Here is a 19,471-nt window from a genome sequence, read left to right as displayed (position 1 = left end):
TTTTCCTCCTTTCCTTTATCACTTCTTGAGTATCATCATCCTTTGGAGCATCCAAAGTCTTCCAGTCTTTGTCAAGAATGTAGTGAACCTTCAATGTTGTGAGAAAAAACTTGATCTTGTCTTGCCAACGCACAAAGTTTGAGCAATCGAATCGATCTATTCTAAATAGATCTTGGGACATGAACTTACGAGCTGAGATTAATGAGCTTTCTTTCATAGTCTTGGTCAGTAGATAAATCTTAGAGATAGACAATCTATGATTCAAAACTTAGGTTTGGGGTTAGAGATTTTTTATTGTTGGGGATAAGGATATAAGCACGATTTTTATTTAAAAATTCAAAAGAATAAATCAAGGATAATAAATTCTGCAATGGAAGAATAATACAACATAACACAAATAAATAAGTGGTAGAATTGACCTATGAATTGTAGAACGTTGATATATAAATTCAGAAGTCTATGATTTTAACAAAGGCTTGACACAAATTGAGGTTTGTTGTCCAAAAATATATATTTCTAGCCTCCTCCTTGAGGTTGCTTGAAGCTACTACAATGGGATGAGATTGATATTCACAAGCCTTGAATCTTCATGCAAGTCAAGCTTTCTTGATGAAGATCTTGAAGAAAACTAGTAGTCTTGAGAGCTAGAGAGAGAGAGAGAGGGGTGAGTGATCGATTCACCAAAAACTTAAATGACCCATTTAAATAGTATAGAAACCCTCATTAGACTCAACCAATGAGATTAGAGCATTTGATTTGAATTTTGGAGCCAGAAATACATCACTATACAGCGATGCATCGCCACCATGTAGGCAGTGCATCGCCTCCCAGAGGCGACGCAATACTGGTCTGACTTGGCACCCCAAAACTTGTCTCAAAACATTCCCAAATGCCTCCAAAATTTTTGGGTACTCTTATATACTCCAAAGAAATACTTTGGACCCAAAAAGATGATTTATAGATGTTTATACCAAAAGTCAACTCTCACATCTTGACTTTAGTGAAACTGTTATGTTTTTTGCACATATTCTTGCCTAACTTATTTCTCTATGTATTTAACTAATCATAACAAATATTACTACTAACGCCATTGATTGAAGCAACATCAATTTTCTACTAAGGTAGCTTCTCCGCATCTATTAATGGCGTCAGTCAACCCTTTTGACTAACATCCTTGTGTGATGCAAGATGATGTTTTTTAGTGATGGTTTTGTAGCGTACAATGTAGGGTCTCTTCCATTGCTGCCATTTTTTAAGCTTGTTTGGCCCTTACTCACTGGACCTCCTCCTAAGCCTCATCTAGAGCTTACTGCACCTCCTCAATGCCATAAGGTGGCATAGGTGCCGAGTTGCACAACTCCCTGTTCTTTTTACAACATGGATTGCTTGTCCCGCGGGCACGATCAAGCCCATGGGAGCATTCCTAAAAGCATTTCATAGAGGCATCTTCTTGTGCTCGGATGGGTAGTTAAATTTGACATTTTTCAATAAAACTACCAAAATGTTGACGGTAAATCTCGTTGACCATAATAGTGTACTATTAAGTACCTTTCTGTGATGAATAAAAAATATTAAGGAAGACAACTTTTTATGTGGTTTAGCCTAAGAATGTGACCTACGTCTAATGGAGAGATAATATTTCAGTTGTATTTTTTGCAGAGTTTGTGGTTATAAGAGAGAAAATGATCGTCCTCTTTACATCATAGTATCACAACTTATAGTAAGGAATCCCTAAACAACTTTCCTAAAAGAGTGGAATCATTGTTTCTCATTTTGTTTACAATTATTTCAATCAAAATAAATGGGAAACTAACCATTATTTATAATTTAATATTATTTATTTTGTTTTTCATTTAGTGTAGTTGACCAATCGTCTTCACTATCCATCCTAAATTGGTGAGATCTTCTTTACAATTGACTGAGCTTCTAATCTTGTTGATTTCAAATATACCTCCAGTCCAAGCTATTAGACACGAGCTTGATAGGCACTCTATCACATGCTTCCTCCTTTTATTGCTCGAAATAGAAAATGTCTGAACGTGAATATAATAACATGCTCAGGCACCTTACAAAATTTGAATTAGATATCACCTTCTGTGGAAGCTTTCTTCATAATTTTAATAGTTGTTCCATATCACCCGAGTAGAGGACTAGGAACTTGGACTATGTTAAATATCTATATTTTGGTGGTGTTTACACCATACACAATAGAAAGTAAAAGAAAAAAAATCTTGGGGGATAACTCTTAGCTCTCTTTTCTTATTTAGGCCTTTCGGGCCTCTGGTTTTGGCTCCCTGCTCGATGCCATTGCTCAAAATGTGAAGCTTTAGTGCATTGGGCAATGACGATGTCATTGACTTTGTGTTTCTACAAGTCAATATGTTTGACCGGTCTAAAGTAGTGACGCAAAAAATACTTTTCCAGGTAGTGAATCTTCATTATGCTCAAGTATTTTTATTATTGAGTACAATCAGTGTCAGCTAATTTTTAGAGAATTTCTTAGTTGAAAGGTTGGTATTGAATCGGCTCTACAGTTAAGGCAAACTCTATTAAAAATATAACACAAGAAGTACTGGAGGCTGATGAAGGTTTCAAGGTCGACCGAGAGACTGCTTGTTTTTCTTTCTCTCAAGGGATGACCTGTACTTTGTGTAGAACTTGAGTTTTATTAATGAAAAATTTATTAGACAAAAATGTAGGAAAAATATTTTCTAAAAATTTCATAACAAACATTTTTTAATTTAAAAAAATTGAAAATTTTAAATTTTATTAAGCAAATTGTAATTGAAAGAATAACATGTGCGATGGACTGATCTCAAGTGGTGTTGGTTAAGCTTTTTTTTTTATTTTTTGAGTATATTGGTAACACTCAAATGTATGCATATAACTCAGTTAATGTCAATGAATGATCTTCATTCCATTTACAAGAACAATCCCCAACTCGACACACCTACTTGAGAAAATACTTAACGACTGCATAAACTCCTTATAAATTTGATGTCCAACGTTGACTGCACATCCTTGGTATAACCTGGTGGAAAAGAGTGTCAAAACTTCTTCATAATGAGAGGGGAGGACGGGAATAGCTGCAACAACCTCCACTAACTCGGGACCAAAGAATACCACACCTGTGGGATACAAATAAACATATATACATATATATACATAAATATGTACACATAGATGTTTGGGGGATTTGATCCCCCAAGCTTGGGCTTAAGACCCAAAGCCCCCACCACCCTACCTAAAGGTGGTACGCTTGGTTTAGCTTCTTGATAAAAAAAAAAAATTCTAAGGGTACTAGTAATGCCCAATACAACATAAAAGTGGTCTACCACCATTGGTGCAATCCAATAGCGGGACTTACATAATTTCAATTTATAACAAATATAGAGTATCACTAGTCAATTGTGGGAGTCACCTCGTGTGATGTGGAGCATCTTAAAGTGTCAAATAACAACACTCTAAAAAAATGTGTAAAACGAGTTGTAAAACGAGTTGTAGAACCCGAGAGCACTGATGAAGGTATTTATTAGAAAATTCAAGCATAAATGACATACTAATAAATTCTCGAGAACAGATTAAAAAATAAATATATGTCACAAGCGTAGATGGTAAATGAAGTTTTCAACAGAGTAAAATAAAAAATACCATTAATTTCCCCTATTGGGTAGGACCATGCCTTAAAAATTGTTTATCAACAAAAAATAATGAAAAAAATTCTTGAGATGATAACTACTCTACTGTCCAATAATAATCCTGATTACCATTGTCCTAATGCACTACAAGAACAAATAATAGCGTATATGTAATAGATGTAAAAAAGAAAACTTTTAAAAATCAGCTTCACAGCGGCAAGTTATTCCTTCACAATCACAACCTTCAGAGGCAATCTGCATGGCTCAAGTTCTCATGAAACAATTAATTAGCTGCCACCTACGCCTTTTGAGCTGCATGAACAACCGGAGTGAAAAGAAAGAGCAACATTAATAGAACTACAGATTAAGTAAATGCAACTTTCAAAGGCAAAATATTAAATGATTTTATTAGGCCAACACATGCCAGGGTTGATAGAGGGATTAATCAATGAATTATTAGAGATTAAGCAACTGTAAATTTATTTATTATTTTTAAATAAAGTGTTATTATCCACACATGTTTTTTAGTATATGAAACAAAACTTTCATTAATAAGAGGAAAATCATAGATAAAAAGAGCAGGGATAATTTTTATTTTTCTTTTTCCACATGTGGAAAGAAACCATAATGCAGTAATTGTATGTTGAAACTTCCTGAAGTACTCTTTAAAAGACAAAATCCATAAGATGATACGCATGAATCTTATATGTGTGGTGGAATATGTAACTAGTGAATCAAAATGGCAATAATTGCTACCGTTAGTATAGTGAATAGTTAGCTCAAGTTAATTCAATGTAAAAGCTCAGAACCAAAATAAAAGAATAAGTAAAAAGCAAGAAAACGTTTATGATCTTATATACGTATCATGCGTGTTAATTATACAAACCAACTTTCCAATTTTTGTAGAAACTTTAGTAAAGGGATTACCCATCATGATTTTCTTGCTTCTCATTGCAATCGCTATCAGAGTTGGAATCGACATATTGAACTTCATCGCTATCGGTACCGGAATCGACTTGGTTAACAATATCGATAGAGGCATCAGTATCGGCATCAGCATTGTCGACGATATCGGTACTACTGGAATCGACATGTTCAACAATACCACTATCGGTACTGGAATCGACTTGGTTAACAACGTCGATTAAGGCATCTGTATTGGCATCAGCATGGTAGACAACATCGGTACTACCTGAATCGACATGTCCAGCAGCGGTATCGGCATTGGCACCAACGGCCAATTCCAAAGCTGGCATTGTAAGGGCTTTGGGGGAAGAAGCTGAGTTAGAAATTGTAGTGGTGTATGGAGATTCTTGCTCCTCGGAAGAAGGATAACGAGGACGAGGAGGAGAAAGAGAAGGAGAACTCGGAGGAGGAGGAGGAGATTCTTGATCTGGTTCGTTTTCTTGTTCGTCGGAAGAAGAAGAAGATGACGAGGTAGAAGAAGAAGAAGAAGAAGAAGAAGAAGAAACTTCTTGAACTGAGGGGTTAGGAGATTCTTGCTCTGATTCAGGATCCTCTTGTTCGTCTTGCTCTTGTACTTCTACTTGGGAAGAAGAAGATGATGAAGTAGAAGACAGGGATGCTTGAGTTGTGGAGTTCGGAGGTTCTTGTTCATCGGATGAGATATTATGGTTGTTGTTGCAGCGATGGCATGAAGCTCCAGAGAAATCTAACTGATTAGGAATGAAGATGCAATTACAGTGGAGACAGTAAAATAATAAACGAACATTATTTGAAGAGAAGATTGTGTCGGCGCCATCGTTAAAGTTGTTGCTGTAGCCGGAAGACATTTTTGAGGATATGAAGAATTTTTTTGTAAAGAAATGAATTTTGTGATATGTGAATATAAACCGAGAGCTTTTACTGCTATATATGTCGCATGGAGTAGTGAAAAAAAATCTGCATTCTCAAATTTATTGTCCTCCATATCCCACCAATTATTTTAAGACAACTCATTTATTTATATTGTTAATATAATTAGGAAAAGATAAAATTCTAAATAATTTAAATATATATTAAATAAATAAATGAGGTGTCTTAAAATAATTGGTGGGACATGGAGGGGACAAGAAATTTGGGTACATATGATTTTTTTTCATGGAGTAGTACCGTGTTTTTTCCTACATCCGTACGTACATGATCGCTCAACAGCCAAACTCTACTCTTTTTTTTTAATAGTCTACTCTTTCTTTATTGGTACGAATAAGGTCACCTTACGAATAGTGTCACCTTTAATGTCCAACACTACAAATGAGTAGAACGTGATATTGGATTATACTAATAACAGTATACCTACTTATATGATGTTGTGGTGATGGTGATTATTTTTAATCATTACTTCTACATGATAAAATATTTATACAGCTTTTAGTATTTTTCTTGTCCAAAAGTTAAATGGTGCTTTATATTTTTTATTTTCTTTTTAAATTTTGACTTCTTGTAACATTGAAATAGAGATTTTTTTTTTGGAGAAACAATGAATTAATAATTAATTATTATAATAGAATTTATGAGTCATAATTATGTATAATATTTTCTTATATCTAAATAAGTAAACTAATTATCATATTATGATCAATGTTACAAATTAGATATGGTGGTTATAAACCTTAGATCCTTTTTAAAAAAAGAGTAATGATATGTGCATCCAAAATATGCACCTAAATATTAAACACAGTGACGTGATACATTAGCTTAGCCAATCACATTGACCCACTCTTTTAAAAAATACTTTTACGTTAGTGTGTATAATGTTTTGGTGTATATATCATTACTCTTAAAAAAGCTCTTTTATGACTATGTCAAAACTGCCTCAAGGCATAATAGTAGTAGAAAATACAAGTCGGTCCAGATTTTAGCTCAACAACGGTGCATTTATAGTTGTATAGTTCACAAGTAACCTAACCTAATTTGATAGATCCTATTCGTATTTTACATATAGCTTGAAACTTATTTGCATGTCTGAATTGGCAATTTTTCCTAAAGAGCCCATGCGCCATTAAGGCCCCATTTAAATTTTCCTTAAAAAAACTCTTGGGAAATTCCATACACTACTACAAAAAAGGATTTTTAGGACTAGCATTGCGAGTCCTAAAAAAATTTTTAAGACTCGCAGGGTGCGAGTTCTCTATTTGAGAGCCTTAAAAACTAAGGTTTTTTAGGACTTGCGTTGCGAGTCCTAAAAGAATGTTTTTAAGACTCGCGTTGCGAGTCCTAAAAAATCTGGTTGAGTGCCTTTAATTAAGTTTTTAGGACTCGCATTGTGAGTTCTAAAAAATCTGGTTGAGTGCCTTTAATTAAGTTTTTAGGACTCCCATTGCGAGTTCTAAAAGAATGTTTTTAGGACTCGCAACGCGAGTCCTAAAAAATCTGGTTGAGTGCTTTAAGTAATTTTTTAGGACTCTTTTTGCATGTCCTTAAAAGTAATTTTTTTTTAAAAAAAATTCAGCTCCAATTTTCATTTTGATTTAGAAAAAATATATCCCTTTGAGTGTCCAAAATGTATTATATATGTTAAATTTCTAAAATTTCAAAAGAAAATACAACAAAATATTTTTTTATTAATTACTCAAAAATATCATTTCAGTATTTAGTCCACTCGGCTTACAAAATCATATTACATGATAGTTTATACTACAATCAAATTTTATCATCACCAAATATTAAACAAGAAATGTATACAATGTTAGTGAAATATATTTTTTATTCTAAAAACTTCAACTGTCAATGTTGTCTAGTATTGCGCCAAAGAAATGCATCTCAATATAGACCTGCACATTATAAAAAAGTTATTTAATTATAAATATATTATAATTCAAACTTATAAATAAGTAAACACACAACAATTATAAATATATATATAATAAATGGGAGAATTAAACTATCATTATCATTATAGGTATTCATATAGTCAAGGAGCAAACAATATCTTGTTAGATAGTACTATTTCATAAAATGTTATTCATCCAGTACATAGAGATATTTCAAAATAGTAGCAAACTACACCAAAATCAGCAACAAAATAGACCATAAATCTACCATATTAATCCATTCAAAACAGTGGCAGTCATCTTTTTCATATTTCCACACAAAACTAAGTACAAAAAAATCTATAGAAAATCGGACATCATATCCCCTAATTTACTAGCCTAGCCATCTGTCACAATCAACACAAACATGTCAACCAAATCAAACAACACAGGTTTTCATTCATATATCACCGCAGCACAAAAAATTCTCAGAACCTACTTCACTAAGACATGCAAGTTCTCAATCTCCCGTTATCACCGCAGCACACAGAATTCTCAGAACCTACTTCACTATGGATGAATATTTAAGATATTCAAACTCCTCTAACATACACATGTATAATATTAAAAAGAATAAAAATATATACCTCTTTTAATCAATAGCAAGCTTTGAAAGATGAAGAATATTGGACCGTCCTCCACTTGTTGATGGAGTACCATCTTAAAAAAAATGACTACAAAAACTTATTAGTGGCAACTAATTTTATATAAACTAGTTACATATATAAACATTAAATCAACTAGTTATAAATGTATCATATGTTCTTAGATATAATTTTGTTTAACCAAATCTCTCCATTCTACATCACTCTTTATGGAATTTGGCATTAGTTCTTATCGTTTACTAGTATCTGTTTTAGCATCAATAATGTCTATGACAATTCTTGATTTTGAGGGTCTTCACAAGTTTCCCATCAATAAAAAAAAGCAACTCTTCATATTTTTCTAATAAAAGCAAGCAATCAAGTAGGTACAAAACAATTATTATAATAAAAGTGATGATCATATAAGATAAAAGCAATATGATGACTAGAAAGGAAACTAATAAAGGCCTAAAGTCTACCCCTAGCACGTAAAAGTAAATGCCTACAATAATCACATGTTATGTTCATGTTATCTTATAGTTTTGGTTACTGTTAGCATAATAATGGATCAACTATATGAATAATATAATAAAAGCAATGCTCATATAATGTAAGCAAGCAAATGTACAAAAAAATATTATAATAAAAGAAATATTCTTATAAGATAAATGCAATATAATTTATGTATTGACTACAACATAAACAAATAGTGAGCATTGACTAATAATACTAGGAATTGGGTTAAATTGTCAAATAGTTCTTGTCTTGTCATGTTTCACTTTTTCTTCCACTAGCAATTAAATAGCCCTTGTCTTTGCCGATTTTTCTTTTCACACTTTTGTTCATAGACCACTAATTGTTCTACCCTTTCGAATATATTAATCCAACCTGCATAATCCCACTACACCTCTAACACACACACGCCTAACTTGCATAACCTCACCACACCATCATATATTCCAACCAATCTACTATTCACACACACCTCCATATGAACTACCCCACTGCACTTACATACATAATATACAGCCATCATACATATTTTAACTCTTTTTTCATTGAGATATCTTTAGTCATCTTGTTAATCTTTTAGTTTAAAGATGCAGTAGTTTATTTCATTACTCAACACCAAAGGAAAAGCTTCAAAGTCAATCAATTTTTCACTCACCTGTTCCTCGCTTCTTGCTCACCTATTGATCTTCTTGGACATCTATACAAAACAAGCCAAATCAATTATGAAGGGCTTTAGCTTGGTACAATAATGAAACTCTAAACTGGTAGCAGGTGGTGCCTAGAATTGTTGGAAAATTTCCAGAAGAAAATCAAGTGTTGAAACTCTGGTAAGGAAATGACCCAACATACTCTTCACCAAAAATAATTCAAAACAAACTCTTCTCTATAGGTCTTGCTCTGTGCATTTTTCCAAGGAAAATTATTGTATATGTACATACACAAAAATCAAATACTCTACATTACCCAAAGTTCATGATATGCATATATATATATACTATTTCTTTACGTACTACAAATACATATATATATATTTGATGACTGATTAATTTGTTGAGCCCAGAGTTATAAGAAAATCATAAACAAAGCATTCAAAGTGGCAAAAAGAAGTTATCAAAGCTTTTATTTTCACTTACCTAAAATCTATATAAACAAAAGACTTTATGTTGTCAGAAGAAAGAAACCAACACCTCTTCTTAGTTGTACGAGCAAAAGCATCTCTCTATAGATTGGAAGTTAATCAAACTAAAAATGGAAATACAAGAGCCAACAAACATATAGCAATACAAGAGGCGGACGGCTTCAGACCGTTGGTCGACAGCCCTGGGCAACGCGTGTGGTGGTGAGCTCAAGGGGGTCGACGTTTCAAGGGTCGAGGGTTCGATTGGGCTGGCGCGTGTACTGCTTCGGCGATGGGATGATGGTCGTTCGGGCCTGGCAGAGGCAACACAGTAGTGAGAGAGAGAGAGAAAGAGGGCTTCGGAGAAGAGAGCTTCGGGGAAGATAGAGGGAAAAGAGGGGGAAAAAAGGAAGATAGAGAGAAAGAGGGAAGATAGAGCTCAGGGAAGATAGAGGGAAAAGAAGGAAGATAGAGGGAAAGAGGGTTTCAGATTTTTTTTTATTTTAAAATTTTCTTATTTATTTAATTAAAAAATATATGATATCTAATATATAAATTCTTTTTAGTTCACACAATTTCTTTTTATTTAAATTAAAAATATCTTGTGTGTGGCTGAAATAAATCCCAAATGTGTATTTTGACCCTATATTTTCGAAACAATGAGACAATTTTAAGGACTTGCTTTGAGAGTCCTGAATACTCTATTAGGACTCGCAAAGTGAGTCTTTAAAAGTCACTATTCCTAATTTTTCAGCCCAAGTGTTTTTAGGACTCGCAAAGCGAGTCCTTAAAAAGTATTAAGGACTCCCAAAGCAAGTCCTTAAAATTGTTAAGTAAAACACTCATTTTTTAGCCCAGATTTTTTTAGGACTCGCATATTTTTTTAGGACACTCATTGCGAGTCCTAAATTGTGTTTTTTCACTACTCTCAATGAGTGTCCTAAAAACTCCATAAATATTTTTAAGGACTTGCATTTATGTGCGTGTCCTAAAAAAGTGTCCCATAAAGGGTATTTTGTACTAGTGATAAATTCCAGATTCCGAGATTGTTTTTTGCTCTTAAATTATTCAGATGTTAATGAGAAAAACCCAAAGAATTTATACCCAAAACACCATTTTCCTTAGTTTCTATAACACAAATGGATCAAAACCACCCATTTTTTAAACTTTTGTCAAAAACAAGAAGAACAAAAGACAACGAAAAAAGGATTTGAGAAAAACTTGGTCAACCAACACTGAGTCAATTTAAACGACGATAAGTAATAAGAGAGTTGAACTTAAATAAACGATACAGAGATTTTATAGTGGTTCAACCCCAAGAATTGGTAATAACCTACATCCACTTGCACTTTTATTAATCACGAAGATCTCAAACTTAAGATCAGAAGAACACGATTCAACTGAGTTTCTTCAACTTGAGGGAAATAATATAGTACGACAGAGTTTCTGTATGTAAGTGCCTCCTTCTTTTTTCTTTTTAATGACTGTGAGAGGTTTCTATTTATAAAGTTTATAGTAGGCCTTGGACCTTACAAGTATGAAATGAGCCATACATGCATAATGTAGATCTTTTACAACTGATTGCTTAATAAAATAATATAAAAAATATATTCAAATTATGGCTAAACAAATATCTCGTGAAATGCGGATTGATATGGTCGTTGGAGCTGCTTCTGAGATCTTCAAATAAACAACATGTCTTCGAGCATGTTGCATGTAGTCGGCTAGCACTCTTTGATCATCAACCTTAGACATATTCAGATGAACTCAAAGACGCAACCCTTTATCTTTTGGTCGTGCCCCTTTGACCAAGGTTGGTCAAATTAATATTTCTAAGAGCCACGTGTCATTTTGATATGCTGCATCACCATATCTAACTTGGCTTCAAAAATATTCGATGTAGTAGTTGCACTACAATACTTTGAAGCATTGTTTATGTTAGAAATAGAAAGAATGCTCAAAGAATTGATACATTCTTTACGTTAGAAATATAAAGAATGTTCAAAGATTTAGAAAGAATGTGTATGGATTATATTATACAATCAACAATTCTCAAAACAAACTGTTTAAATATGTACATAAAAATCCAAGTGAAACCGATTAAAAACATTTTTGGCCAAATTATCCATCTTTAATCTAAATCTTACTTCGAGGATGGTAGAAAGTATCAAAATTTGAACAAGCTCTACGACACTAGACGAGCGTTTTAAGCAGTTTTTCTTCTATTATTTAATGATATGAAACAATTAAGCTATGAATATATATATCTAAATAATTGAATGTAAGTTCTCCTTACTTAGATAGTCTCCTTTATTCATTATCGTGTGACAAGTATAAAATCTTCCTCAAATAGCCCATAAATAACACAATCTTCTTCACTAATATATTTTGTTCCTCTTCCATTAGTTAATAAGAAGAAGAAAGTGATCGAAGAAGTTGAGACATCGATGCTATACCATTGAAGCACGTATAGTAAGAATTATAAAGACAAGGAAAGTGTTGAGCTCTCAACAACTTAGAGTATTGAAAAATTATCAAAATGGTTAAGGCTCATATTAAAGATATTAAGAAGGGTATTGAAGAGGGATTGGAGAATTAATCAATAGAGAATATTTATAAAGAGATGATAGAGATGTTAATATTTTAAAATACGTACATTTCAATTTTTTTTTATACACTAGATTTGGTGTCGGATAAAAGCTGAAGCTTTTGCCATTTGCGTAGGTTATAAAATCGATGCCTATTCAGGTGTTGCGATTGGTATCATCAGAGGCGTCGGTTTAGAACTGACGCTATTGAGCTATTGATCTCAATAGCGTCAATTTTAAACCGTCGCTAAACTTAAAAAAATAGTAAAATAACGAAACAACACAACGACCCTAGAACCACCACAGAAAAAAATGTTGAATAAATCAAAACTCTCAAATCAGATTTAGTCCACCACCCTGAACCACCACCTTCACAAAAATATAAAAAAAAAATTGTATTCGACAGAAGATAGAGATCGAATGAGAGAGGAGGGGAACTTACCCTCGGAACCGCCTTAAACCACCACCACCACTTTCAACCACCTACTACATAGAATCGTATAAATATATATATATATATATTTTTTCAATGTGATGAGAGAGAGATAGAGATTGAGTGAGATAAAGGCAGAACTTACCGATTTCCCCCATAAGTCATTGCCACCACTACCTCGAACCACCACAATCACCCCGAACCACGATCTGCAAAATAAGAAAAAAAAATATAGAAGAGTGAGATTTAAAGATGTATGGAGAACGAAGGAGAGGGAGATAAGAGAGAAAGAATGAGAGTGAAAGCTTGAGAGAGTGAGAGAATGAGAGAGGGGCGACTAGTAGTAGAAAATGAGAGTATTCGATATATATTAGGGTTTGAGATATATCTTAGGGTTTTCAGGGATAATGGGCTTTGATCCATCTTTTGTTATTTTTTCATATATATAATTATTCCATTAGAGTTGGTTCTAAACCGACGCTAATGCATTTTTTTGTTTTGGGCATTTTTTTTATAATAAGCCATTAGTGTCACTGCATAACCGATGCTATTGATATTAAAACTTTTGCAATTGATATAAGTAGCGTCGGTTTTAAACCGTCGTAATTTATAACCGATGATAATGGTCTTTACTAACAATGTCAGATAGTGTACCGACGCAATTGACAAAAATTAGCATCAATTTAAAACTGACACTATTGAACTTATTTGATCAATTACGACGGTGAATGTGCAAAACCGACGCTAAAAGACATTTTTGTTGTAGTGATATGTTTCCTTTTTAGTTTTTATCTTAGAATTGTTAGTGAGTAATTATTCTGATTTTTTTAATAAAATGCCGATAATTTTTTTACTATTTTTTTTTCTTTTTATCCAAATTACCATTAAAAAATTACATTATTTGGAAGGAAAGAATTGAAAGAAAAAGTGATGAGTGTAATGTGTGTGATGAAATTGTTTTAAGACTGATTGTTGTTATAAAGTGGGTTTTGCCTAAAACCAAAAAGTATTCAACTTGAACTTAACATAAACAATGCAATTAGTATCAATGAAAACATAAAGAAGAAAAAACAAAACACCACAATTATAATGATTCGGCCAAAAAAAGCTAGCCTATATCTAGTGAACTCCACCAAAAGACTTTCCCCTATAAGAGATTTGAGTTACATCCTCCAACAGTGAAAGAACAACACATCAAGATCATATACACTCAGGTACAAAGCCTCTCAAATATGATCTTTAAAATCTCTCACTCAAAACCTCTTACACCGATCACTCATAAGATCTCACAAGGGAATTCTAACAGTTGCCATTTTCTCTCGAGAACAAGTCTATTTATCATAATCAATCACAATTCTATCATAATCAATAGCAACCCCCACTACTAGAAAAAATGCTTTTAATAACACCGAAAATGTGTTATCAAAACATACCATAACACTTTTTGATGTGTTAATACCGACTATGTTATCGTAGGTCAGGGTACTTTACATAACACTTTATCATTGTTATACAGATGTGTTATTATACTGTCAACGATAACACAATTTCTATGTTATTTTAATAAAAAGATAAGTGTTTAATTATGTTATTTATAGTCGATTATATAACACATTTCAATACTTATAAATTTGTGTTATACTACACTTTAGTATAACACATTTTTTGTGTTATACTATTGTAACGACCTCCTTTCTTACATTTTTATATATTGTAAAAAAAACAATTTTAACCTGAATACGACAACACTGAAATTCTGAATTTACAAAAAACTTTATTAAACAATACATAAATTAATGTTCATAACTTCAAACCATACAATACCCACAAACTAAATAAAAACTTTATCTTGCATACAAATCTTAATACTTTTATAAATAATTTTTCGTGGCGTTACTACACCTTCACGTAGAATTAGAGATGTATCCAACCGATAAATTTAAAAGCTTTATGTAAATTACAACGTTTATGAAATACTTTTAAAGTTTTATGTAAATTATAAAGTTCACAAAATACTTTTTATGAAATATAAATATAAAATCAAGTTTCTCGTTTATTTATAAAATAGCATAGCAGAACTCCACTTCCTTCAGGTCAGCCCCATATGTACAGTCATGTTGGCTCCACGTATACTCATCAACAATTTATATTTGGGGCCTCTTACCTACAATACAAAACATTTTCTGATGAGCTAAGGCTCAGTAAGTAGAATAACTACCTCATATGCATTAAAATAAGCGTGCAACATGTTATGTATTTTCTTTCTCCCACTTTCCTTTCTTTTGGGCCCTAGAGGATGTTGCTGCCGGCCTTACATAGGGAATTACATTCCAACCTGAACATAAACTTGATAATAGGGAATTTCTCCCTCATAAACATTCATTATATAGGGAAGTACATCTCCCTCCTTACATTTTTGGGACGTAGGTCTCCCAAGCAGCACCTCTACTTTAACACTTTGAATAGCTTGTTTATGAACATTAAGCGTGCTTATGCATAAGAAACATAACATTCTTAAGAATAACTTATGCATAACAACATGGCAGGATAACATATAAAGCATATAAATGCACATAAGACACATAAAATACTTGTATTGTAGATGAGGATTCTACTTACCTTGCGTCTCGATAAAACAACCGAAATTGTTAGCTTCCTGATAAAAACACAAACTATTAACTTACATAAAATCTACATGATGTAATTTTAGTTTATAGTTGTTGTTATTCTTATTTTATTGTTTATTTTATGTCCAGGTATATGGTCATACTATAATTGTCCATGGCAAGATCCTGGTCTAAAAGTCGTGGTCATGGTCATACAGAAATGTCCAGGTCATAGTATCAGTCCATAATAATAGGGAACAAGGTCATAAAATAAAAGTCCAAATAGTCCAAAGCGTGACCATAACCTATATAAGTTTAGTATTATAAAGATACATAAAAATAGTTTATATTTCAATTTTGGCATTATAACGACATAGTAAAATAATCTATATATAAATTTTGGTATTATAACGGCATAGTAAAATAACCTATATATAAATTTTGGCATTATAACGGCATAGTAAAATAATCTATATATAAATTTTGGCATTATAACGGCATAGTAAAATAATCTATATATAAATTTTGGCATTATAACGGCATTGTAAAATAATCTATATATAAATTTTGGCATTATAACGGCATAGTAAAATAATCTATATATAAATTTTGGCATTATAACGGCATAGTAAAATAATCTTGTGTATATATAATAACTAAATAACTGAAATGAAAGGCTCGGGAAAGAGCTTACCTAAAAGGTTTTCGTAGGCTAGCGTTACGGACAGAACTTCGCCTAGATCTTTGAGGTTTAGAACTTTAGAAGGGTATTAAGAAGATTTTTGGGTAGAGTAAGAGAAAGAAAATGAGGTTTTGTGATTCAAGATGAGTTTTGGAAGGGCTATTTATAGGAAAATTTTGGGTTACTATGCTAATAAAATATTTAAAATATCAAGCATAGTGGAATAATAAAATATTCAAAATATAAGCATGGTGGTTTGCTAAAGTCATCATTGTATCACTACTACATCATCATGTGGGAACCATGGGGTGGACCCCGCTGTGGGACCCATGCGGACCCCATTGTGGGACCCACTATGAATAGTACCCGGTGAATAATAAAAAAAATGAAAATTTCTCAATCTTCTTATATTACCTAGTCCAACATTTTTGACTCACAAACTTTTCTGAAAAAGTTTCTCTAACATCCATAAATGAATTATTCTCATGTGTTAGTTACTTCAACAACTTAGAATTGTTAAAATCCCACAATAGAATACAACTATATCCCCAACGGTCAGGTTATTGTTTCCAACGGTCAGATCACTAATCACCAACGGTCATAACGGCTAGTTTTTGTCCTATAAATACTTGTTCCTTCAACCATTTACTTGCACAACTTCTTCATCTCTTAACCTTCTAGATAAAATTCATCATCAAAACATGAATTTCTCTTTATTGTTCATAACTTTAGTGATTGTTTGTTTGTATTTAATATCATTCTATGGGTATTATACTAATGAAATGCCCATGAATATTATAGTTGCGTATTCATTAGTTATTCTTCCACTTTACTTAATAGCTCTAGCATTCGATTAACATTGTAATGCACTCAAAAGTATGAATAAAATATCTTCACTTATTTTTCATAATTGTTATAATGCATTTGTAGAAAGAAGTGGGAGTTACAACTATAGTTTAGTATAACACATTTTTTGTGTTATACTACACTTTAGTATAACAGATTATTTGTGTTATACTACACTTTAGTATAACACATGTGTTATATTAGCTTAGAGAAACATAATCTTTTTTTACTTACACAAAACTAGGAAAACAAATATGAAAGTTGAAGCCAAATAAGGTAACATAAATAGATTTTTATTAATTACTCAAATGTAATTACAATATTTAGTCTCCTAGTCTAGGCTTAAGAAATCATATTACAACATAATTTATGCCCAATTCAAATTCCTTTATCACTAAATACAAAACAAGAAATGTATGCAAAAATTAGTGAAATATATTCTTCCATTCTAAAGGCCTCAACTACAAATGTTGTCAAGAATTGCTCCAAAGAAATCATCTCAATATACATGCACATTGTAAAAAAAAAAACCTTTTATTATTAAGAACATAAGACTTAAGCTAGTTTCCACCTGTAAGCATATAAAATTTAAATTAAATTTGTAATAACTCCAAAACTTGACGAAACAGCAGGGTATAGCAAGATGTACTACCATGCAAAACAACGACTGAAGCAACAAAACATGCAACTTAAAACAAGGCTTGTGAAATGTATCAAGATAACAAATATATCATTCTCAATGATCAAAAAGTATGTGAGGAAGAATTGATTCTAGAACTCTAAATTCTGTCAATATATCCCCAAAAAAATTAAAGAATAAAAACAGAATCACACTTTGACTTCTTATACAACAAAATCATAAAGAAAAACAATAAAATAAAAATGCACTTGGAAACTTCTTTAGCATCTTTAATATAAGGTTTAGCCCAATTTTTGCAATAAAACTAAAAATAAAGTTAAAAAAAGAACTCTTTCTAATAAAAAGAAAGAAGAATGTCACCTGGAAACAAGATAAGTCTTTGATAACCTTAACATCTAATGAATGAAACATACCCCTCTTTAGATTAAAAACCTTCAAGCTTTTCTTTATTATCAGCTGCATTAGATGAGTGGACAGTAGAAGCAAGGCAAACTACAACCAAGAAGCAGCCACACCAGGGAAAAGGATCTCGACTCTATTAATTCTATTGTCTAAAAAGTAATTCAAGGTTGTTCCTGTCACCATTAAAGATCGCAACAGAAGCAAAAAATTCAGTATCTATAAGAGCAACACAGACAAACATCAATATTTAGAAATGGTCAGAGAGAGAGAGAGAATGAAAGAAAGGACCTATAACAACTGTTATGCTTGCAGTGATCACTTCTGTGATTGATAAGCCAACAAAATCCCAAGCATACTGAGTTGAGAGATTTCCAAGGCTAAGTACCACCCCTCCTGCCATTGCAAACATCACAGAAGGCCAATTATCCTGCACCAATCACCCTAACATGAATCGAAACCAAATACATACAATACAATACAACTCCATTATGGCAAACATATGAAATTTTCATTATGCTGTGTTCCTTATCACTGGTCTCTCCAAATAGCACCACATTCATCAAAGAGAGACAGCATCCATTATTGAACAAACAAGGAGAGACACAAACAAGCATGGTTTGCTTATCCACATGAATATAGATCAACATATATAAAATATATAAATATATTAACTAAATAATTATAATAAAGGCCATTAACTTATTGAAAATTGTCTTGAAAGGAGGAAAGAGCAAAACAATTCTAATAAATTGGATAAACAGAACATGGCAATCTATATATTTCTTTATGTGTTATATTATATTAAGATATCATGAAATACTCCCAAACAGACAGACAACAACAAGCTAATAACAATATATATACCAAATGTGTCATTAAATAGAAATTCTTATTTCTTCAAAGTAATCAAACTATAGACAATCAATAGGCACAAAGATGTACATATATATATTTATAGAAGCTAAACCCACAAAGGATAAGAAATTAAATTAAAAGCAAGAGAACAAGCGTAATTAAATTATAGCCCCTACCAACTGTCTCAATTCATTTAGCATCAAATGCAACTTCAATAGGCCCAATACAAATTTAATAACAGTACTTACCAATTTAAAAACAAATCCCAAATCCAAATGATAATTTAGATTCTTTGAGAATTATCATCAAATGCCTGGTATGCAACATTTTCATATGCACTTTCTTTTCAGATACCAAAAAACATAGCAGAAATAAAATCACTACTAAGATACCAAAATGAATTAAAAAAAAACTGAAGCTTAAGAAGATGAGATTTTCAGATAACCAATACTAGACTAGTTAGAATCTCACATCCATTACTGGAGGAAGAAACCTAAATAATTAAATAATTAACAAGAAACTAAGATATACCATAAACAACATGACACAAGCATTATTTGAAGAAAAAATTGCTCATGAGACATTACCCATGGCTGGCTAATGCATAAACAGGTTAAAAAGCAAGGCAAAAACATATATATTAGCATTACTTCTCTATACAAAAAGCATGGGATTTCCATAAATAATGAAAGTAAGAGATCTCAATTCCCAACTAGAAAATCAAAGCAGAAATATACCAACTAGAATGGGAAGCA

At 32.2% G+C, this 19,471-nt stretch overlaps 1 protein-coding gene and 1 long non-coding RNA gene across 3 annotated transcripts; both read right to left on the bottom strand.

The window, feature by feature from the left end:
* Positions 1-3,440: 3,440 nt before the first annotated feature.
* Positions 3,441-5,531, bottom strand: LOC133816485 (suppressor protein SRP40-like). Its single transcript, XM_062248949.1, has 2 exons — positions 4,566-5,531; positions 3,441-3,950 (listed from the first exon to the last, which is right to left on the bottom strand). The coding sequence occupies exons 1-2, from the start codon at positions 5,429-5,431 to the stop codon at positions 3,926-3,928; spliced, it is 891 nt and encodes a 296-aa protein (XP_062104933.1). The 5' UTR covers positions 5,432-5,531; the 3' UTR covers positions 3,441-3,925.
* A 1,650-nt stretch (positions 5,532-7,181) lies between these two features.
* On the bottom strand, positions 7,182-10,163 carry LOC133818859 (uncharacterized). Of its 2 annotated transcripts, XR_009886139.1 has the most exons (4): positions 9,681-10,158; positions 9,203-9,244; positions 8,038-8,124; positions 7,182-7,411 (listed from the first exon to the last, which is right to left on the bottom strand). It is a non-coding gene; the product is annotated as an uncharacterized LOC133818859 (long non-coding RNA). The 2 variants fall into 2 exon arrangements; XR_009886138.1 differs by having other exon boundaries at positions 8,038-9,244; positions 9,681-10,163.
* Between the last annotated feature and the right edge of the window lie 9,308 nt (positions 10,164-19,471).

The sequence above is a fragment of the Humulus lupulus genome, chromosome 2, assembly GCF_963169125.1.
Source record: "Humulus lupulus chromosome 2, drHumLupu1.1, whole genome shotgun sequence".
NCBI classification, from domain to species: domain Eukaryota; kingdom Viridiplantae; phylum Streptophyta; class Magnoliopsida; order Rosales; family Cannabaceae; genus Humulus; species Humulus lupulus.
The sequence above is the reverse complement of the archived record's forward strand: the minus strand, read 5'-3'. Positions and strand labels throughout refer to the sequence as shown.